At 35.4% G+C, this 24,313-nt stretch overlaps 1 protein-coding gene across 1 annotated transcript; it reads right to left on the bottom strand.

Moving 5' to 3' along the window:
- Positions 1 to 1,007: 1,007 nt before the first annotated feature.
- On the bottom strand, positions 1,008 to 19,449 carry LOC149552280 (uncharacterized). Its single transcript, XM_089787802.1, has 3 exons — positions 19,178 to 19,449; positions 18,289 to 18,399; positions 1,008 to 3,470 (listed from the first exon to the last, which is right to left on the bottom strand). The coding sequence occupies exons 1-3, from the start codon at positions 19,247 to 19,249 to the stop codon at positions 1,344 to 1,346; spliced, it is 2,310 nt and encodes a 769-aa protein (XP_089643928.1). The 5' UTR covers positions 19,250 to 19,449; the 3' UTR covers positions 1,008 to 1,343.
- Positions 19,450 to 24,313: the final 4,864 nt, after the last annotated feature.

Genomic DNA, 24,313 nt, shown 5'->3' with positions numbered 1-24,313 from the left:
TTGAGTCTATATGTACAGTATTAAATTTTATGTTTATTTATTTTGTGATGCTAACCTATTGCAGGTTCAAATTTAAGATACCAATTCGATAATACACATTCTCAAGCATCATCCAAACCCTTAGGCAAACAAGGAGGCTTCCTGTAAGGGACGTTACATCTACACTATGACTGTACTGTACAAGAGTAACACACCAACAATAATGATCCATGATAGAATTTGATCCACACGCAGATAATTATGGCACCACATAGCTCTAGCGATGGGATATCCCATGCAAGATGAAAGCAAACGCATACAGGTTCAAGAAACAAACACCAGATTCATCACATATTATCAGCAGTCCCAGCAAAGATATTTGACATTGAATCTTTGGTCAAGTAAAGGAATGTTAACAAATTGCACCAATGCCCATGATCTGTATGGTACATAATTCATGGTCAACTGAAAGTATGGTCACCATAGAGTAGTCACTGGAAAAGTAGATGGTGATGCCTGTAATCACCGAAATTCTGGCATTCCCCAGTTAAAACAAAAAAAAATCATGTAATTCTTCAACAGTCCACCTCACTCTAGGAAACTAGCATAAAACTATCAATGGAATCTTGCCTAAGGCATTTCTGGCCCAAAATGTACAAAACCAGCCCTACAGTGTTATTGACAGATAGTGGCCATATGTTATTTAGCTGAATGTCCAGAAAATAGAAAATAAATGATCCCTCTAGAATTTGGTGGCACATATTCAGTTATTAACTACTAATTATCCTCAAACATGAAATATTTTCTGTTCTGTAGAAACAAAAACATTGATGATGGACAGTATAGAGGTGATGGTCATCGACTTAAATTAATGAATAAGTGACTAATGAACTAATACCTATTAATGAGTTTCCGCATCTTGCACTCTATGCTAAGTGAAACTGCTTGATAATAGCTAAAAGCCTAAAACTGCTAGAACCATTTCGCCCCCAAAACTTCAATCAAGTAATATTTGCTAGGATAACAACTTGTAAAAGTTACACAACTCCAAGAGATATCTTGTAATCTATAATCAACCAGTAAATTTGTTTTATATATTCCCCTCATATTGAAACTCATTGCGAGAATCGTAGAGGACTCGCCATATGCTTGCATAAGAATGACCAACTCTTCTTTTCTTACATTTGCTATTTTAGCTGGTAGATGTAAGCAACATCTCATATCTCAGAAAACTCTGAAATATTAATATAAGCCATTTTAAGTATTTACAATCCAATGAAACTGCCTCTTGAAGATAAGACCAAATTGTAAAAAATTAACAAATTTGTGATACATCAATCATAAATCAGATCAAACACTAACTGTTAGGCAAAAATGCCACCAAGCTGTTTAGCAAAATCGTCATCCTCATCCTCCATATCAAAATCATCTCCACCTGGCTCTGACGTACAGTTAAAACGCTTACTTCCGTTCTCAATTTTAAGAGGGCGTGTGAATGTATCTTCTTTAGCTGCAGAGCTGTTAATTGCTACATTTACATTCAGATTTTCCCTTGTATCATTCTCTCTAATCACTGGCACTCCACTACTCTGGAATTTCTGGAATGGCAAGTCATCTAGTTCAATCTTAGTATAGAGACAAGAAGATGTTTTCTCCAAATTGTCCAAAATCGGTGCATGTGTCTCTTTCCTCCGCTGCACAAAACCCCCTTTTTCAATCTCCTTTTGGGAATGCAATGACAAAACAGTTGACTTCCCGCCTGTGTCTGAAGTTTTGGGGTTTCCGTTCAATTCTGATTTCACACTAAATTCTCCAGTACCTTTAGAAAGCAATTTTCCTGCAGTACAATCACTTGACTTTTGCTTTGCTTTGAGAAGATCACTCAAAGGCTTTGGACCCTCAAATGATTGTAATTTAATTGACTCATTAACAATTACTTTGCCCAAGTTGATTTTCCTTTCCTCACCTAGAAGATTATTTCGAACTTGACTCTTCAAATCAACAAATCCTGAACCACATACTGCAGATTGTTCAGAATTTTGTCGTTCTTTGTTAGCGTCACAAATTTTAGGACCATTATTCAGCAAAGCCGCCTTTCTCTTTGCTTCCTTTATCTGTTCGAGAGTTTTTGGCCTGGCAAAATCTGTATCATTCTTTCCTAGATCAGTTTTACTCGCATGTTTTCTGAAACCGCGTGATTCTTGGGGACCAGCACCCACATGAATCCTACTTCTATCCTTTTCCTTATGTCCACCCCTAAAGTGCTCAATTGACCCTTGCTTAGCTACTGAGCTTCTTAATGGAAAATTTTCAGAACTTTGTTCAAAGTCAGGCTCTGTGTTATTGAATGACTCTCTAGGGAAGCTGTCAATAGCTGACAAAGTCCTGAAGTGTGTTCGCACATTTTTACTTCTTGAACCTTGACGGCGCACATCAGAATATGTTTGGTCAGTGCCTTGTTGCCTGCGCCCATGATGAAAATCTGCAACCCTACCACCTGAATGTGATCTCCTTGGGAACTTGCCACCTATTTGTGTTCTATCAGCCCTCCTGCGCTTACTAAGACGGTGACGAAGATCTGCTTTTTCAGTCCTACGAGGATATTTTTCTACTGGTAAACCTCTCCTTTCAGACAAAACTGTCACATCCAGATCTTGTTCTTCAAAACACTTCCGCTTATGCTGGTTAACATGGCCATAGAAACGTTCATGAGGCAATTCTTCACATTGATCATATGCCATGCGATCAAACTGGCTTCCACCTTCAAAATAACCCAGATCTTCATGCATGCCTTCATAATCAAACTGTGCCAAATCATCTATTGTTGGTAGTAGTCTATCTCTACCAACAAAAGGTTCTCTTCCTGGCTCCATGTCAAAGTTTGAGAGATAATCACCATCATCCTGGTAACCAAGCTGCTCAGGTCCATCATCTACCAATACATCAAATCCAGGTGATGACTCCTCCAACCACTCATCATTTTCCATATCATTTTCCAGCCAATCATCTGTAGGCTGGTCCTGTTGAACCTCAGACCTTGTTCCAAAATCAATGTCATTAACCGGAGGATCTGGTAAACTTTCAAGAGTATATTGAAGGTCGGGCAAAGAAAGTTCTGGGGTGTGTCGATCTGTATTTTCATTATAAAGTTGAGGTCCAACCTCTGAAATAGATTTGCGCTCAACTGGCAACTGTCCTTCTGTAGTTGTGCTTCTTACAGATGCAAATTTAGCAGTGGCAGTATCAGATCCATTGGCATCTTTCTTTTCCACTGACTGAGGTTCTGTGCCTGTACCATTCACCTTTGTGGTCTTTTGTGAAGCTGAAGCACCTGAATTGCCTCCAAAAGATGTGCCATGCATAAAAGTACATTTATCACCCTTCACACAGTATCCCTGGAAAAAAAAATAGCAAGGAACTCTAGTCTTGCTTGTGTTCCCAGATGCTGTTGATGACTCATTCACTGATCCTGGTGAATGTACTTCAAGTGGCTGCAAGGGAATATTTATGCAAAGCTTAATACAAACTAGACAGAAAACTAGAGTCAAAAACCACCCGATCTATACTGCTTTAAAATCAAAACTTTGTTTCAAGCGCAAATGCAATTAAAATGCATATGACATTACATTTATTTATCCTTTATCTGGTATTGTCACTAGAAGGGATCAAGCATACCATATTATGCTCTCTAGTACCCACACCTAATCTTTAGACATCTAATATGCACCAGTTAAACCTTTGGTACCAAGAAATAGAGGAGCGGCTATTCACTATGTGAACAACAGAAGAAGAGAGCATAAGGAAGGTTACAAAATGTTTTGAGGTAAAATGAGCAGGTAATGATAATCCACTAGAGGTACGATGCGACAAAATTGAATCGGAAAGAAAAAAAATAGGTAGGATTACCATTAACAGTGTGTAAGAAACAAAATGAGTGTAACAGAGATCTTTTTCAAGACTAATTTTGGTACATCTAAAGCAAAATCAAAAATTAAATCCAATAGAGTACAAATTGCAAAATGCACCAGTCAAATTGTGAAGTCATAGATTTTATGTTTGATATATATATGCAATATCCCATGCCATGTACACTTATCAAGTTATCACATAGCACCATGGGAACCCAGTCATCTCTGACAGAACCAGAAATATTGTTTGAAAGAAGGTCTGTCAAGGCCTTCTCAACGTCCACTAAAACTATGGTGACAAATAGAATTTTAGTACCCCAAAGAATCTGCTAATAATTTACTTCCTGTATAAGGTCTATCGAAGTGCATCGTGAAAGTCTCTAAAGAAGGCCACTAAGCGCCTCTGAGTGTGAAAGCAATACTAGTTGGTCAACAAATAGCTCAAAAACATGTAAAGAAGCAAATATTGATAAAATGCTTGAACTTCAATGAAGAAACTCATGCAAAAATACTCCAATGAGCAAATAATGGAAGGTTGTGGTTTGCTCATCACCGTTGACTCCCAAAACAATGGATACCCTAAAACACGTTTGGATTCTATCTCCTTAAAATTGAAGTATTTGTTTCATCACCTCAGAATCAATCTTAATGAAATTGAGCCAAAAAAACAAATTACCATAGTGGTGAATTGATAACATATGTAGTCCTGTAGATAGTGGAAACTGATTTGTTGTTTAGAGCTAAACTGGTCATTTTCTAGGTATTGTTTACTCACCACACCTGATTCAATATTTTAAATTCTTCTTTTGAGTATATTTGATAACCAATAAAGAGAATGATGGTTATTAGAGTCATACAGTTTCTGCAGTCCATGATGTTAGACTTCCTCTTTTTCTGGAAGTCATGTGAGATTTTTCATCATCAACGTTTCGGATCATACTGCACGATCCATCATCGGGATGAAAGCAACAGATAGAGAGTAGAACGCTGATGATGCATCATCAGTCTTCCACTTGTGTTATGCATTAGTGTGTGCCACACTGCCAAGCATGTCACAGATGTTTCTATTACACCTAGTGCACAACATAGTGTATTTGACTCGTTCCATGTTAATCTTGAATCACAAAAGATTTGTTCGCTCTAGTTTTTAATTGTTATTGTCTTGGGTGTAAGCTTGGGGGTTTAAAACAACCTGGTATTAAAAAAATCACAAACAAATTCCAAAAAAGGCACGTGTTTAGAAATCAGCAATCAGGGGAAAAGTGAACTGCAATGAGTTGCAAATAAAACAGCTATGCTTCAATTAATAGACCTTTGAATCTAGCATGTAGGTGCTTGGAAAAAGAACAAGCCCATTTGATCAATGTGTGTTCAAATGACAGAGAGGAGGGAGGGAGGGATTGAGTTTTGTACAAAAGAAGAAAGTGTGGAAATGAATAAGTTCTCACCAACAAATGTAGGAACTGAAGCCATACAATCACCTGCAGAGAGAATGCAGCCAGTCGATTATTATTTTTTGTTAAGGGCAACAAGCTACTATTCTTTTCTAGTTAAAGTTAAGATTGGGAGCAAAGTTGCATGGACATGGGTACAGATATGGTATCAGATACAGATACGGCATTTTTTATGATGCCCAATATGGATAAAACTGGATGCAACATCAATAAATAACGCATACACATATTTAACGCAAATTTCCAAGTTACTAGAGGAGATTTAAATTAATTCAAGTTCAACCATATTATAGACACATAAATGCTACATAAATATTACAGGCTAATTTAACATTTTACAATATGTAAGAAATAGCAGAGTTGCATAGGAAGATAACCCAAAAAAATGGGTCGCTGAAATCGAACAACATTTCATTTGTCTTTCTCATTTGGTTTAGGTTTGTTTATGAAAAAAAATTTAAAAATTGCATGAAGTTTGTTTAAATTGAAATTCGGAAGATTTAGATCAATTTTTTAAAACATCAAATCACATACTATTCAGCACAGTTGGAAAATGAAGCGCTTTTTGGGAACACATAGGTACAATATCAACATTTATCTGGTTTGTATTGGATACAGGGATATGTGCGTCCAGAAAGGTCAGAGGAATTTCTGGTTACTTGAATTGGGAGATAACACATAACAGCACTTGTTGATGGGGGCACAAACTCTGACTTTATTGATCTTGAAGTGATAGCACATTTCAAATTGAAAGTCGATGATTTTGCAATTTTCAAAGTGGTAATTGTCGATGGTTTGTACATTGACATGTGCTGTTAGATGAGCATACTATCACCCGTGACTTTTATGTCATCCTACGTGACAAAGCTTGCATGTATCTGGGCATCCAATCATCACTCAACTTGGAGTGTCCACACAGAACTATCAAATGATGACTCTCAACATTGTTAAGCAAGGACAAAAGAAGATCGTCAAGATGACGAGACTATTACAAATGCACCAATAAAAGTTTTAACTCGTTCAAATAGTGAAGATTTCAAGACAAGACCAAGTAAGTTGGATGGAAACCATTGACCAATAGGTATCATGGACTTAGCAATTGATGAATATCATCCACATCTAAGTTTTGGGAGACGAATATGCTTCTATTCTTGGGGATGTGAATCCAAAGCTTCCACTAGATAGGTGTTTCCCCCAGACTATTAAGTTCAAACCAAGAATAAGACTTAATTGTGACAGCTTATCATCATCCCCATGCCTTCAAGAATGAGATAGAATGGACCCTAAAAGAGCTACTGAAATTGGGAGACATCAGAATTAGCACAAGTCCATTTGCAACTTTTATTACACAAGTAATTAGTAGAATATTCGATAGATTAATGAATGAGCAAGACATGCTCACATATAGTTTACAAAGACGATGTTTCTATTACGAAACAGTAGTTGTTATTAGAAATATTCTAATAACGAAAAAAATATTAGGAACATTCTAATACTTACAAGATACACAATATTGAACATTAAAGGAATAATAAATAAGATATTTGGAGATATTACCCTCCCTTAATGGTTAATTTGTCGAGTACACCAGGAGTCCCCTGAGCTTAACAAATTTATTTGAATGAGTGACTTAGTGAGAATATCAGTAGTCTGATTCATTATTGGAACATACTGCAAATCCACGGATCCATCTTCAACCAGCTGGCAGATGAAGTGACAATGAATGTCAATATGCTTGCTCATGGAAGACTAGTTTTTTAGCAAGTTTGAGCACTCCTTGATTGTAGCAAAAGAGGGGTTACAAGCCTGTTTGAGACATATGGATGTCAAAAAGCATCCTTCAAAGCCAAACTACCTCACAACCTACTTTGACAATTTCCCAATATTCAGCTAGTGTTGAGGAAAGAGATACTAGCTACTACTTCTTATTAGTCCAAGTGATAGCATCTATGTCGAAATTAAAGACATACCTTGAAGTGGAGTTTTTGTCATCAATAAAGCCACCCCAATCCGAGTTTGTGTATCTAATGAGTTGGGGATCTTTGGTTCGTCCAAATAGGATACCTAACTCTGGTATCTCTTTGGCATAGCATAGGATGCACCTCATTGCAGCTCAATGATCTAAAGTGGGAGTCCTTGTGAAGCGAGATATTTAACTCATTGCAAAGTTGAGACCAGGTCTAGTGGTGGTGAGATAGATCAAACTGACCACTAGTTGCCTAAACACAGATTCTGTCTCAACAGGAGAATCCAGTTTGGCTAACAACTTTAGGCCAAACTCAATAGGTGTAGACGTAGGTTTGCAATCCATAATTACAAATTTGTCAAGCAAAGCCCATGCATACTTAGATTGAGAGATAAAGATGTCATGTGATTGCTACTAAACCTCGACACCTAGGCACTAGTGCAAAACCCAAGGTCGGTCATGTCAAATTACAGACATAAATTTTGTTTCATTTCTTGAATTAAAGATGCCAAACTGCCAGTGATGATCATATCATCAACATAAATAACCAGAAGGATGATATCACTGCTAGTAGTCACGACATATAGATTTGAGTCAAAAGGACTCTCTGAGAACCTCGCTTTGTAAGGTACTTATCAATTTTCACGTACCATGCACGAAGAGCCTATTTGAGGCTAGAGAGTGCTTTCACCAATTTGAGTACTTGATGTTCTTTACTCACAACCTTAAATCTAGGAGGTTACATCATGTACACCTCTTCCTATAAGTCACCATTTAGGAAGGCACTTTTAACATCCATTTGATGGACCTTCTAGTCACACTGAGCTACCAGAATAGGGCTAATCTGATGGTGCTCACCTTTGTTGTTGGAGCAAAGGTTTCCTCATGATCAATCCCTTTCAACTAAGAGAGCCCTTTGGCAACAAAACAAGCCTTCTACTTATCTAAAGTACCATCAGCCTTGTATTTGTCTTTGTAGATCCATTCGCATCCAACGCATTTCTTTCCTTAAGGAAAATCTAACAGAACCCAAGTGTTATTTTTCAATAGACTATGATGCTCATTTTTCATAGCTTTTGCACTTAAATATCCCTTTTGCCTTTGTATATACTTGAGGCTCAAAAACACTATGAATGTTGGCCATGAGAGCAAAACTTACTAACATTAGAAGATTTGTTCTTCTTTCAAGCAATTCTACCCTTGACGAGCCCATCATCATGAAGATTGCTAGTCATGTTAGCCCACCATTTAAGCTCAAGAGTAGAAGAGGCAACATCAAAGGCAAGAGGTGCAATGGGATCATCATCATTAAACAGAAGATTGGATGAATCTTGAGGAATATTAGGTGGTGTAGTTGTTTATCATGATGAGCTTGCACGAGAAGGAATTGGCAAAGAGGTAGGAACAGGAACAACTAGAGCCTTCTTAGCTGATCCCCCCCCTCCATTATGTGGACCTAATGAAAGATGGACACACAAACCTTGAGCGTTGAGAGATTGATCCTGCAAATTCATAACTAGAGGAAAGAGTTGAAATGGCCCTTGTTCCTTGCCAAAGACCACATCACAATTGAAGATGAAATGATTAGTTTCGATGTCAACGAGTCAATAGGCTTTGTGATTATCACAATAGCCGATTGGCATGATCTTTTGGCTCTTGGCATCTAACTTTATGCCAAAAACTTTAAAATGACCGACTTTGGGCTTTTGGCATAAACAGGGCTCTTCTTCAGTCTACTTCTTGACAACCATTGTAGGAAAGTGGTTGAGAAGATAGATGGTAGTGTCAACTACTTCAGCCCAAAATTTCTATAGAACAATCTTGTGTTCAAGCATAGACTAGGTCATAGTAATTGTGTGGTTTCTATGCTCAACGACATTTTGTTCAGGGGTGTAGGTTGTTGTCAACTAGCACTTTATGCCATAATGTTCATATAAATGGGAGAAGGTAGAGGAATAATATTTTCCCCCATTGTGAGTTAGAAGAGTAACAATATGTTGACCAGACTCTTTTTCTACAAATGCTTTCAACTTTTGAAACAAAACAAACACCTCTTACTTTTTATGAAGGAAATACGCCCACATTTTACGACGGAAATTATCAACAAAAAGTAAAAATACCTAGACCAAGAATAGTAGTATCCATAGGTCCACAAATATCAGCATGGACCAGTTGTAATACCTTAGGAGCTCTCTAGGAGTTGTCGTCTAAAAATGGAGTTCAATGTTGCTTCCTAGCTAGCATGCTCCACGAGCTCCAAGGTTCTAGGATTGAATCTTTCATAATCCAATGATAAGATCTTCTTGAAGAAACTAAGAAAGATAGCGGACATTTAAAGGTACATTTAAAGTTTCATATTATTGATGCCAAAGTGTACTAATTAGGAGTGATGGGTTGTTGTAGCAAGCTCTTGAGAATCATCGAAGTCAACAAGTTTGAAATTTGAATAGCCCATGATCTTCAAGACCCACAATAGCAAACTAAGTCTCTCGATCAATGATACAGCACTAATCCAATGATAAGATCTTCCTGAACAAACTAAGAAAGATAGCGCACATTTATAGGTACATTTAAAGTTTCATATTGTTGATGCTTGAGTGTACTAAATAGGAGTGATGGGTTGCCGTAGCAAGCTCTTGAGAATCATTAGAGTCAACAAGTTTGAATAGACCATGATCCTCAAGACCCACAATAATAGCAAACTGAGTCTCTCGATCAATGATACAGCACTAATGTGAACTAAAGGTCACGTCTAACTGAGGGGAATGTCTAATAATTTGACTAACTCAGAGAAGATTGAGTTCCATCCGTGGAACATACTACACATCAAGGAAAAACAATTTCCCTCCTCTACACTAAATTTGTGTATTGTCTTTTTCAACAACAATGGACTTTTCCTCTCCCTCTCTGTCAAATATAGCAAAATTAGAGAATGGCTGAAAATCTTTAAACCAATCCCGACGATGAGTGAAGTGGCAAGAAGAACCTGAATCGATATACCAATCAAAGGATTTTACATGATCTAGAGGGCTTTTAGTTGTGAAGGCGAAAAAGACAAACTCACCCTACTCAATGTGCTCTGCAACATGCGTTTTAAGCTATAAACAAGATTGCTTGGCTTAAGAAGCTAAGCATTTACGACACTCCAACTTCGTATGACCAAACTTATGGCAATAGTTGTAATGAATATTGTCCTTCTTTGGGCTTTCTGATGATTGAGCAAAGGGAATCTACTGAGAAGACTAATAATTGCATGTGTCCTTATGACCAAAGTTAGCTGAGAAAGCATATGTGTTTTGAAGATGAGTTTGTACCACTGCTGAATTGTTGTTTCCAACAATCTTGTTGTAGAAGCATTATGCACATATCAAAAAACAAAACATCAAAATGCGTGGAAGCAATGTTGAGACTTTCAACAAAATGCTCATAGAAAGACAGTAGACTCTTCAAGGTGATCACCACCCTGTCTTCTTCCATTTTGCATCTAATGTCTTCCAATTGATCTCAAATGTCCTTGATTTTGTTAAGATGGTCCTACTAGAACACCTATTCATCCATCATGACTATGAAAAGCATGTTCTTCAGGAAGAATGAACAACTCTTATCAAAGGTTTCAAGGAAAAATTTGAGATGCATCCGAATTTCAACACATGTTTTGTTGGCAGGAACTTGTGTTACCTGATCATCACTGACTCAAGGTTTGATGAGCATGACATCTTCTCGATTTTGCTCATCCAATTTATCCTAATCTTTCCCTTCTTCCTTGGGATGAATAGTCTTGCCCAAAATAATTTTGCCAAGATATCTATATTCAAAAAATGCTATTATATGTTGCTCCCAAGTGTTGTAGTTTTTGTCATTGAACTTTTCACTCCCCTCATGCAAAATATTCATTAGATATGCCATTGCAAAATAATGAGGTCAAAAATGATTGATTGGAAGGCAGCACATATATCAAGGCAATACACGATCAACATGTGAAATTCACATTTTGAATTAGACAGAGGTAGAAAACTGACACTAATTTTGAGACTAGCCAATATCTAAAACACATATCCCAATGCAAGAATTTTGAAAGATCCAGAAAAATGACCAAAGACCTAGAAAGCTTTGCAAAAAATCCAACAAAATATGTGATCAAAAAGTGAAGCCAACCTAAAAAAATGGGTCTTTGGGCAAAACCCTAGTTAGTTTGGGAAAAAATCATTCCTTCGAGCAGATGGAGAAGCTAAATAATTTGAAACACTGCAAATTGTGAGCTTAGATAGGCAAGGAAGTCTCGTCTATAGTAGAAAAGCGCTTAGAAAAATGAAAAAACAGACCAATGCCTCTTGTCAGCAACAAAAAAGGCCCTATGCGCAAGCAAAAAAGGATGATGTTTGAAGGAGAAATAGATATTGTCTGTAGCAAAAACCGACCAAGAAATGGTCGTATACACAAATAATCATGTTCTTAAAAAATAAGGGGTGAAGTGAGGTGGCATTTGTAAAAAACATGCATGGAAATTGCAATGGACAACACTAAAACAATCATGTCAAGCAAACATAGACAACATGTTTTTGCTAAAAAATGCAAATAGTACAAGGCATGGCAAGGAGCAGAATTGCTGAGGCACGTCATGAGCAAAGAAGAACAAAAACCGATGAAAAACTGTCACTTTCTCATGCATGAGCCATTTAACAATGGCACCAAGAAAATGTGCAAAAAAAAGCATCAAGATGGATGCAAAATGCTAATGATTTTGAAAAAATCTTCAATGAATAATTTATGATGCCATGATAATTTTGAAAAAAACTTCAACGAAAACCTAAGATGGCACCAAGTAAATGTGCTGAAAATAGAGTCAAGATGGAAGCGAAACCCTAATAATTTTGAAAAAAATCTTCAATGAATAATTTATGATGCCATAATAATTTTGAAAAAAACTTCAATAAAAACCAAAATGCCAAGGCAGACTTTTGAAAAAATTTTAAAACTAATAATTTTTTAGACATTATAAATTTTTCAAAAAAGAATGATTAACTTAGCTTTGATACCATATTAGACAGGCAATTGGTAAATTATTCGATAGATTAATGAATGAACAAGACATTTATATATAGTTTACAAAGACAATGTTTCTATTACAAAACAATTGTTGGTATTAGAAACATTCTAGAAACAAAAGAGAAAAGAAAATTAGAAACATTTAATATTTACAAGATACACAATATTGACCATTAAAAGAATAATAGATAAGATACTCGGAGATACTATTCTAATAGCTTTAGCGATGCTTGTGAAGGAGCAAGATGAAAAATGAGGATGTACATGGATTACAAGGTTCTGAATTATAAAACCATCATGAACAAATAGCCCATATTAATTATTGATGAATTGAGAGATGACAGCATATTACACTAAAATTGATTTGTTGTTTAGGTATCACCAAAAAAGGTTTAAAACTAAAGATCCATTCAAGACTAGTTTTAGGTGTGCAGGCACTCAAAACATTTTTGCCAACACACCAGCCACCTTCCAATTGATGATGAATGAAATTTTTAGATGCTATTTGAGGAAGTTCATGTTGGTATTCTTAGACAACATTCTGACTGATGCTCAAAAATGGGAAGGACGCATGAACCACCTAGATATAGTGCTGGCCATACTGCAACAGAAAACATTCTTTGCCAACAAAAGCAAAAGTGAGTTTAAAATGGAAAAATTTGCACTTAAGACACATTATCAACAAGGCAGTTGTAGAAATGGATCCAACCAAGGTGCAAACCATCCAAGAATGGCCTAGTCTGAGGACATTGACACCATTATGAGGATTTTTTGATTTTCGTAGTTACTACAGCAGGTTTGTAGGAGGATTCTCACAGCTGCCATTGTCATTAATAGAATTAACAAAAAGGAGTGTTTTCCACAATTCTATAGCAGCACAAGGCCTTTGACAATTTGAAGAGGGTAATGTGCATTGGACCCATTGTCGACACATCCCAATCCACATTACCTTTTGCAGTAGAGTGCGATGCTTTAGGAGGTCTACGAGCTGTTTGTATGCAAAGGGATGACCCATATCATTTGGAAAGCCATAAATTAACAAAGACTGAGTGTAGTTCCTTTGTATATGACTAGCAGATGTCATTAATTATGCATGCATTTGCTACATTCAAACAAATATTTAAATTTGTGATGTTTTGTAGCTCATATGGACCACAATAGCTTTCAAGGAATTTTACTATCATCACACTGACCTCAATGGCAAGTAACAAAAATGCGTAACCAAGTGACAAGCTTACGATTTTAACACCATGTCAAAAGAAAATAGCTAGGTTGCATAGGTATGCTTACACGTACCCACATACCCAAGTATCAGGTACTCAGTAGAAAGCATCATAGCTAAGGACTTTGATTAACATTTCTGATTTTCTTTCAGTTTTTCATTTGCATATCAGCTTGTTGTTTATCAAGCCTGATTCAAACGTAATCGATTACTTCGATACAATACTGATTAACAGTACATGTTACCACTGTTCAAGTCAGAAGTTTATCATTTGCAATATGTCATTGCTATATGATTTATGTATTAGATTTAAATCTCTCTATCTTTGTTTCTCTCTCTTCCGTAGATTTACTTCTATTTCTAATGGTCACTCCTCTTCTACATTTCCATATATGAAAACTTTATCTATCTTTCTCCAAAATGTTTCTATTTCTCTCTTTGTTCATTATAAAAAAATTCTTACGTATACTTGTATATATAGATCATATATAAAGATCATTTATGATCTATGTTTAATAACACGTTTATTATTTTACCATAATATAGTTTCAGAGCTATTTTTTTCAAAAAATAATAAATTCATTATTGAAATTTTCCGAGTTATTTTTGAAATAGGTTTTAAAAATCTTTAATTTCTTCATGGAATTTTAGACTCGAGATTTTCAACATCCTTTCCCTGGGCGTGTTCAAAAATTTGTGTTCAAAGATATTTTCTACAATCCGTCTAGGGTTTCTATATATTTTTTATTTGGGCGTCTTCTCTCCTACAACTTGTGCGTCATTTGCCTTTCCCCTGCCCGCATGACCTGCTTCTTTTAAAAAACAACTTGCTTTTTGGCATTTTTGGGCCTGCATTTTATTTATTTTTTGTGAGCCTGTTTTTCTGCAATTTCATGGCCTTCTTTTTGGTCAGTTTCAACCTATCTTTTTCTACTCATCTTCTGCAAAGGACAGCATCTAGGGTGTTTTAAACCCTCTCTCTCTCATTTTCGTCCAGCAGTGTTTCTTTTACCACCATTTTTACAGTCAACCTGCACTTTCTTGTTTTTTCCAAAAGGTTAGGGTTTCCTGTGAAACTCTTAGATTATTTGTTGTTTTGAAAAACTTTTTGCCCATTCCTGTTGGTTTTTTGCAGATCCCAACTGGGTTGGTCTCCATTTTTTTGGGTGCATCATTTTTCGTGCCTCAATGTTCAAACTAGTAGATTCAAAATCTAATTTCAGAGTCTCTCTAGGTCTTTCGAGCTCTCTTTTGGGTGTCCTTTCATTTTTTCTAGGTCTTGTGTCAATCTAGCTCAAAGTTCGTGCCTTTTTAGATAATCAAGTTTTTTTGCATTAAAAACATGTCATGGCATCTCTCACCAATCTTCTCTTGGAAGGCAGTCAACAATTCAACAAAAAGAACTACAACACCTGGAAGCAAAGAATGATGACAACCTTTGAGTTCTGTCACCTTGAAGCGCATGTTCTGGGTACTATCACTCATCCTCCCACAATCAATGTTGCTCAAGAGAAGTTTGATGAGCGTAACCATGAAGCGGTTATGCTAACTAAGCTTTCAGTTACTTATGATCAACTGCCCCAACTGTTGTTCGGCAAGACAGCTGTAGAGATCTAGAAAACATAGAAGGATCTCCACGAAACATTAGATAAAAGCAGAGCTTTATTTCTAAAGAATCAGCTATCCTCTATTACTATGGATGAGCACATGCCCTTACAAGAACATCTTCTAAAGATTAAGGACATCAGAGATCAGCTTGAAGCCATTGGTTGTACAATGGAGGAAGAGGATATGGTGGTCATTACTCTGAAAAGCCTACTAACATCTTATGAATAGTCTATCGAGATGCTCACATTATTGCAACTAATGTTGACCTCAAATTTCCAGATTTGTGAACCAAACTTCTGTATTAGGACCATTGGAAACAACAATTTGATAGTAGTGCTCTTTCTTCCTCCCCTGAACAAGCATTTTCAGCCCAATCCTTTCACAAGGATAAAGGCTCATCTCAGTCATCCACTTAGTCTGAGGATAGCTCCAAGAACAAGCAACTCTGGTGCAACTACTACCACAAATTTGGTCATGTGATTTGAGAATGCAAGACTCGCATTGTTTCTGAACAGCGGAAGTAGGGAGGGTCTCAGCCACAAGCCGATATTGTAGAAATGCAAAGCTCACTGATCAGCCCAAGTTTGCCTTTTACACCTTTTAAGGATTCACCTGCAAATTTTTTTGTTTTGAAGTTAGATTGACCATTAAGGGAGAGTATTAGATGTAAATCTCTCTATTTTTGTTTCTCTCTATTCCGTAGATTTACTTCTATATCTAATGGTCACTCCTCTTCTATGTTTCCATATTTTCTATTCAATATGGAAACTGTCTCTCTCTCTCTTCAGAATGTTTCTATTTCTCTCTCTCTCTCTTTCTTCATTATAGAAACATTCTTGTGTATACTTGTATATATAGATCATTTATAATCTATGTTTTATAACACATTCATTATTTTACCATAATATTATGATCTTCTTGTTCATGTTTAAAATCCGCCTTCTTTGTTATGCATCTAAGCATTTATAATATATTATTATTACAAACATATTGCAAATCTGCAACTGAAAATAATACATTACACTGCAAACTTTATCATTGTTCTTGTTTTGAAAAGCCATTGTCATAACTCATAATTTCAGATTTTCTATATATATTCATTATATTTTTAAAAAGTTTGATGTGCCCAAGTACCCCTGTCCCCTATTTTGGAAAATAGCAGTACCCGTACCCATACCATAAGTGCCCAAGTACCCCCGTACCCATAAAACCTTGAAAAATAGGGTTAGTGGCTGCCCTCTCTTGGAGATCTGAATACTTTGTACCCAAGAGAAGTAGCTGCAAAACCGTGTCTGGAGTCTGGACTGAAATTTAGGTGAAATGGAAAGGTTTGGCTCACGAGGATGCCACTTGGGAGACTGCTGATAACCCAGATCAACCAGCACTATCTTGCTTGAGGACATGTGAATTTCAAGCATTCATTGTCAGCAAAAATCAACATGAAAAAGAACTATTCTAAAACCCCTTCTAGACTAGACACAGAGCCTTCAGTTATCAATAGTCAGATATGTTTAAGTACTAAGTCTTGGTCTGCAATTAGAGGGAAGTGGATATATCAGTTAGTTTAGTCTGCCAATCAGGTAGTTACTTACTAAAATCAGGTCGTTGCTTTTGTTAGATGAACTTATTGCCAAATGTACCTGCAGTTAGCAAATGGAGATCAAGATAGATTTGTAAGCTGTCATAATTTTTGGGAATCGTTAGTTAGTTAGCTTAGAGCTAACTCCAATTATGGAATTGATTGCTATAACCTGAAAGTTGAACATCAGATGATAAGGACTATACAGGCAATGCTGGGAAAAAAGGGAGATTATCCTTTGAAATCAAAAACAAAAAGTCTTCTAGGGAGAAAAATGCAGCTTCAGCTATGGGTGCCTGGGATGAAAACCCACAGATGCAGTTGACAGAAGGTTGAGCACAAAGCCTCCAGAGGCAACCATTGTTACACGGCAACAATGGTAATGAGCACAGGACATGTCAAAAAAAAAAAAGGCCACATGCCATGAAGATTAACTTGCGATCTGCAGCACATTTGCAGATTTCTGAAAGTTAAAGAAATCAATCAAATGTGCTGAGTATGCCTTTTAAGTGCATAAATTTATCGCTACCTATAATGCCTCTACCCATTCACATGTCAATTATAGAAAAAGGAAAGTAAAAGGCTATTGGAAGATATTTCTGTATCTGTTTTAAGGCATATTCTGAGAACCTTAATTTAATTAAATTACAGCAAACCTACAGAATACAAAGAGTTCCAACCATGAAAATTTCAGCTTTTTCCGGATATGTATTTATTCTCATATACTCTTCTATACTGTCTCATTTCAGACAATGAGAATAAATTTTGGCAGATTTGCTTGTACCTTCCAAGCACAGAGAAACAAGTATGGGATATATTGCAGGTTAAGTGTGGGTGCCATTCTCGGGCTCATTTTTTTATGTCTGTTATGGACAGTTTAGCTCTTAGCATTATGAATATAGCCATTGCAATTCCTCAAGATGCAGTCCTGTAACAATTCAGAAGTGATTTATCTATTCTGGAAACCTGTTCGGGTTAAATAAATGCTTCTCTCTCCTCAATGACATGTCTTTACATATATATTCTCTATTCTCAAATATTGTGCCATATGCACAGAAATTTAATGCAGAAAAAACAAATTAAAAGCCAAAATTAACCAAAATTCAAAACTAATTTCATTTGGTTTTTTAGCTTGTAAAATATAAGATTAATCTAAAAAGTAACATTCGAATATTATGAAGGATCTAACAAGACACCGCTCAACAGGGCAAGAATTGTTTCTGAACAACTTGAGTTCCAATTTGTGCAACAAACACAGTAGCAGTAGAAAACAATTTATATAAAAGATTAAAAAAAGGCTTGAAATATTGAAGGTGTGATTTTCCTTATCACTTTTCTAAAAATATCCCTGCCATTTTTCTTTAAAGATTTTACAAATTCTGATAACTGGTATTCAATAAATACTACCATAAAAAACAAAGCTGAAGAAAAAGCGGAAAAACACTAGAAACGTGGATTTGCATCGAAAAAATATTTGTTTATACCTACAGAATCCTAATAACTTCATGAAGGCAAAAACAACTTACTGGATGTCTAAATGCACAATGTGGGTTCAGGCAATTCCCATTAAGCCAGTACCAGCAATGCCTTGGATTGATCCTTGCATTTTCACTATGTCGATATTCACATTCAATTCCCTGCATGAAACAAAATAATAATTTAAAAATTACACATGAATTATCTCTGTAGGGCATCAAACAAGGTGCGTGCTATGCTACTCTCTAATTTCACAACATCCAAATAAACTAATAAGAATTCATGAAGTTCTCACAAACGCTGGGTCCAGAGGGATGTGGTCAAATGATTATTGGGCTCGCCCTACCCGCGTGATCCAGCTTACTCCCTCCATAAGTTGCATTGAAGCGTTGCCTATATTAAGTAAATCTTGCAGAGTATAGTTCAATCGCACCCCACAACATGTTAAAGAAGGCAAATAACCACACCTCGGATTTTCCAGAAAGCTCTCAATTACATTGCTCCTACTTCCGGGGATAATTCGATCTTCTAAGCTCTTAAACTGTGTAATACCCTAGCTAAGAGAGCCCCTACATAACGGAGGGGATAAATAAGGGAATCAAATCAAAATCCCTCTTTTCCCAGTCAAAGGACCATATCTCCGTAGATAAAATAGCGTTGTTTAAAAAGCTCATTTTCGTTGAGTTGGCTAAATACAGTGAAAGGGTTCCAAAGTTTTCTAGTAAATATGGGAGTCTTTGACAATTGGAGATGCAGGGTTCCAAACATTAAAATTTTCAAAAAACAGAAAGGACAAACGAGTCTGATCACAATCAGAGCCAATTTCCATCATATGTTATGGATGCCCACACAATTCAGCTTGAAAAGAAAACGAGCAGATGTTGTAACTAAATAATAAAGGAATTGCCAGAAATAAACAGCCTGTATTAACAATAGTACCTTCTTGCAGGTCAAGGGGGATGCCAGGAAATAAACGCAATCAGTATTCCGCTTCTGTGCTTCCTCGTCCATGGCAGCCACCCGTCTCTACTTACCACATTGATAGTGATTAAATGGTTTACAAGCGACGAAAAACTATGCAAGCATCATACCTCATGAGCTTTTGTTTTGCCATTCTGGTAGTGCTTCTCTACATACCTTGTTCAGTCCCAAATATGTTAGCGGCCAGGGCAAATAACCGTCGGTCATATGGGCAGCGCCTAAGCTCCCTTCATGTGAAACTTTTAAGGGGATGGGCTCGACTTTTACCCCAACAGGAAATGGCATGAAGAATCTAAATCACTTCCAAATGGATCTCTTAAACATGACATATAGATAGATAATAGAAATGTTTATAGTGAATAAATGTGAAATGAGTATTGGATTTCATGGTTTCTTTCAAATTAGTTAGTCTAGACAATGTTATAAAAGTTAATTTATTAATTGTGTTATCGGATGTTCATAAGGAATGTAAACTAAAAAGGTTAAGAATATATGTAAATTGCTTAAATCTGAAATACATTTCAAAATATAGATTTGATGTTTTCTTATGAATTGTAGTTTATTTATGAATAAAAGGTGATAAGTAATATATAAATTTTTATACCATAAAAAATGATAATTCATTTATGTGTAAAAATTGTGAAAAGTGAAAAGATCTCGTTGCATGAATTTTTATCATTGCATATCATTTGAGTTAGTACAAATTTCTTCCATTCTTTACATCTACTGTCACCATTTTATGTTGGTGGGGTGCGAGGGGCTCCCTATATTCATTTATATGTTGTAATAAAGGCGAAATGGTATAGAAGAGGAGGGCAATTCATAATAAATGTTGTGGACAATCAGTCATGTCTTGTTATCTAACTATAAAAAATTGTATGTATCGCAAAGTCATAAAAATAGATATTATACAAAAACATGGGTGAAGTCAAACTTATTATGTGTGTAGTTCCTTACAAACTTCTTAACTTTCTCAACAACCCTTGTTTGGTGACTTTGCAATTGGTAGTCTATCAAATTGCAATATGGAAGGAGGGGACATGATCTATGTGGAACCTGAGAAGTGTGACAATTATAATAATTATTGCATTATTTGGCACATCTATAAGGATGGGGGATTTACTTCTTTCTTTGAGTTTATGACTTGTTATGATGAAAGCCTCTCACACCAATTTGTTTCCCTTTGGGTGGGGCAAAGGGTTACAAGAGGTGGCATTTCATTTCAGATCAATGAGCATGTTACTGCTCAAGCCATGAGTCTATGTACTAAAGTTTGGAAATTGAAGAAAATAAGTCATGTAGTGAGTGTGGCTAACCTTAACCAGTTCTTTCATAGCCAAGAAAAATTGGTGAAGCTTCATGGTGGCTTTGAAAGGGAGAAAGTATCACCCCCATGGAACCACATGTATATTGTTATCATGAAGTATTTTACTTCGAAGGGAAGATTTGGGGTTTATATTACTACCACATACCCTTTGTTAATTGCTTTCACAACCATGATTTGACGATATCCCTTTCTTTATGTCACATTTGTTGGAATTCATTGTTAAAGATGTCCTTGATTCTAAGAAGCGGGGAAAGAAATACATTGTTTTATACCAAGAATTTATGTATAGAGTTTACCTTTTCACCTAGCCCTATATTTGCCTCATGCAATTATTGTTTGCAGGGTCCCACCTTCCCTGACCCCACCTTCAACTAGTCTTATGGATGCCTTGGGTCCCATTAAAAACAAGTGTATTAAGAGACCAAAAACCCCATGGAATTCCCTAATATTTCTCCAAATTTTGAGTTTCTTGTGAAGCCCCATGATAAAAATAGGAGTGAATTGCCTATCGTATTGAAAACTAAGGCTACCAAAAAGACCAAATTCAATATTCAACACATTGACTCCAATGTTGAAATAATAGAAGAAACTAGTAGGCATCATCGCTCCACAACCTCGTTGTTGAACCTCAAGGGAAGGGGAAGAGTTTGAAAGATGACTCCTTGGAGGATGATGAAATAATTGAATGAATTTAGTTCATCCCATGTCTCAAAGAACCTAAAGATTGAATCTTTGAACTTTGCATAGAAAATTAAGGTGTATAGTAAAGATAAATCCCTAGTTGATGGCACCTCACCTGTTAAAACTAAGGGCATAGGTTGACTTGCAAATGGGATTGCATGCAAAGTGGGTTTAACCATGGAGGAAACTCTGTAGTTAAGTGCGCTCAAGCTGGAGTAGTACTAGGATGGGTGACCTCCCGAAAAGTCTCAGTGCTTCACCTCTAATAGCATCACCTAGATCCAATGAGTGTTATGTGTTCCATTTGTTCTCATGAGAGATGGATTCATGTGAATCACTACTTATGAAACATGGGTCAATGAGTTAGACTCAAAATCTACACAGTTAAATCCTGATAGCAATATTATAATTTGATGTCTTGTGGAAAATATCTCCTACTTGTCAAGGGCAAAAAGACTCGAGATAATGACTCAAAGGAGAGTGACTTCAAGGAGCTCCTTAAGTTCCTCATGAAGGTTTGGGCTTATGTAATGTTGTCAAAGTCGAGTGGGTTGGAAATAATGTTTAGCTCTTTGACCTACCTATTCCTTATTGGTAAGTAGTTTTGTTAATGGCTTTAGAAGCCTTTGTCTTTTTTGGTGTAGTGCCCACCCATAGTTTGCATTCACTTTATATTGCCAGGCTCTTTTAGGCTAGTTTTCATGCATGTGTTGGTTGATTTAGTGATACTTGGTTGCATAGTTGTTTACACTAGTTTATGTTAGATTCTTATATATCATGAGCTATTGCATAGTTGAGGCATTATATGTGTTCATTTGATGATTATGGCCATTTATTTGATGGTGATGTTTTACATGCTTTCATATGGTGATTATGGTTATCTTCATGATGATAGTTATATTTTCATGCATGGATCTATATTATTGGTTACTAACTACATACTTGTATGTGTGTGGTTATCTTATATGTTTTATAATTATGTTTGATGTGTCTGATGTGGTTGAAGGAGTGAGCCATAGTCACATATGAGTCGAGATCTTCACGATGTATCACTCCCTACCATTGTTGGTTTATAAGAATATCTCAATGGTAAGAGAAGGGAGATAGTGTTCAGGCCCAAATCCCAACCTAGGCCTATTTTATCCTAAGACAAAGGACAAGTATCTAACTTACTACCCATCGGTATTTGTTGAGGTGACATAAATTTGTGAACTTATCCCTTGAGTGTGATTTTATATTTTGGATTTTGGTTGGTTTCTTGTTCATGTATGTCATGTGTCTAGTTGTGATTTATGATACTAAATCAGCCAAGAAATTAATTAATATTAATTAATTGATGAAAATATTATAGTTATTGGAAAAGATAATATTAAAATACAATAATATTTTATTAATTGGCAATTAATTAAGTATGCGCATTTAATTTAAAAGACTTAAGTTAAAAAATCTAACTATGAAAGTGAGAAAAATGTAATTAAAAAATTAAATATAAATTGTCATTTTTCCATAATTATTTAATTAATAATAATTAACTAGTGAGTTATAAATATTATTATTAATTAAAATAATAATTATGTCATTTAAAAGTGTTTTCACGAATAAATAAAGTGGGGGAAATGAATAAAATAATATTTAATTAATAAAGTGTTTTAAGTGTGCATGAAAGAATTAATATATTATTTTATTTAATATTTAATTAAAGTTGAATTTTTTTTTATAAAATTAGAATTAGAGACCCAAGGTTGGGTTAGGGTTCTTTATTAGAGGCCTTTTAGACACAGACTTTTCGGAGAGCAAATTGGCAATTTAAAGTTAAATAATGTTTTGAAAGCTTAGGAGTATTTTGGATTGTGATGATTCACCAAATTGTTCTAGAATTTAACTACAGTTTGAGGTAGGGTTTGTGGACCTATTAGAGAATTTATTTTGAAATAAATGTCTACCTCATGCTTGCCAAGTTTGCTAAAAAAAGTATTGTTTAAAACATTGTTGATTTAAATTTTTGGAACTTGAATGGTTTGTAAAATTAGAGAAAATAATTTAGTTCTTTATTGCATGAAAACTTTTTTAGAGAAACCAATTAAAATCTTGCTATAGAAAAGTGGATTAAATGATCAATAGATTGAGATATATGTAGAGGAATTTAGAAAACTATTAAATTTACATGCATTTGAAAACCCTATTTGGGAATGGAAAATTCAACATTAAAGATTAGAGAAAATGGTTTTAAAATAGCTAGGGTTTCAATTAGGAAAAAAAAGAATCCACCTTTGAGAACCTTGAAAAAAACATAAAGAATCCTCAATAGTTTTTAGATTTGTCTCTCAATTAAACCAAGTTATAGATGCAAAAATCTTGTCAAAAAATAGAAATTTTTTATTGTTGGAAAAAGAATAACCTATAAGACTTTAACAGTAAAACTGTTTAAAATATATCTTATATTTAATATAATAAATTAATTTTTTTGCTCAATAAAAATATTTAATTGTGTTTTATTAATTATATAATTTATATTTTACAAATTTATTAATTTTCCTTATTTAAGTGTGGGCACCAAGAGAAAACAAATAGGGAAAAAAACCCCAAGTGTAGCCCGAGACATAACATCCTATATAAGATACAATTGTCCTGCTAGATGAAGGGACTTTTAGAGGGCATTCCCTCTATTACCATCTTTAAAAGTTTAAATACATTTCACTATTAATCATCCCTTTCCATCAAGATCTAGAAGGCTTTCCTTTTATTACATTAGTGAATTTTCATACCATAATTGTTTAATGGAAGACTTCATTCATACTTCCATGTTATACATCTTTTGCATGACTTTGTACTTGTATTTTGTGTAAGAGCACTATTTGTGGAGATTTCAGCTCTCAAGCTAAGATCATTGTTAGACTGTAATCACTTGAAACAAAATTATAATGCCAAACTTTAATCTAGACAATGTTAAAAGTTCATTATTGGTATCATTATGAAGAGATTAAGATATATTACCTATCAATCTTCTATTTTATGATAATACCTAAGTCATATGAGATTTTCATTATACAAACCAGTACACAAGACATCTTTCAATAAATCAAAAC

This window comes from Cupressus sempervirens, chromosome 6 (assembly GCF_028749045.1).
Source record: "Cupressus sempervirens isolate cs-2001-9-10 chromosome 6, ASM2874904v1, whole genome shotgun sequence".
Classification (NCBI taxonomy): Eukaryota; Viridiplantae; Streptophyta; class Pinopsida; order Cupressales; family Cupressaceae; genus Cupressus; species Cupressus sempervirens.
Note: the sequence above shows the minus strand (reverse complement) of the source record. Positions and strands in the feature narration are given on the sequence as shown.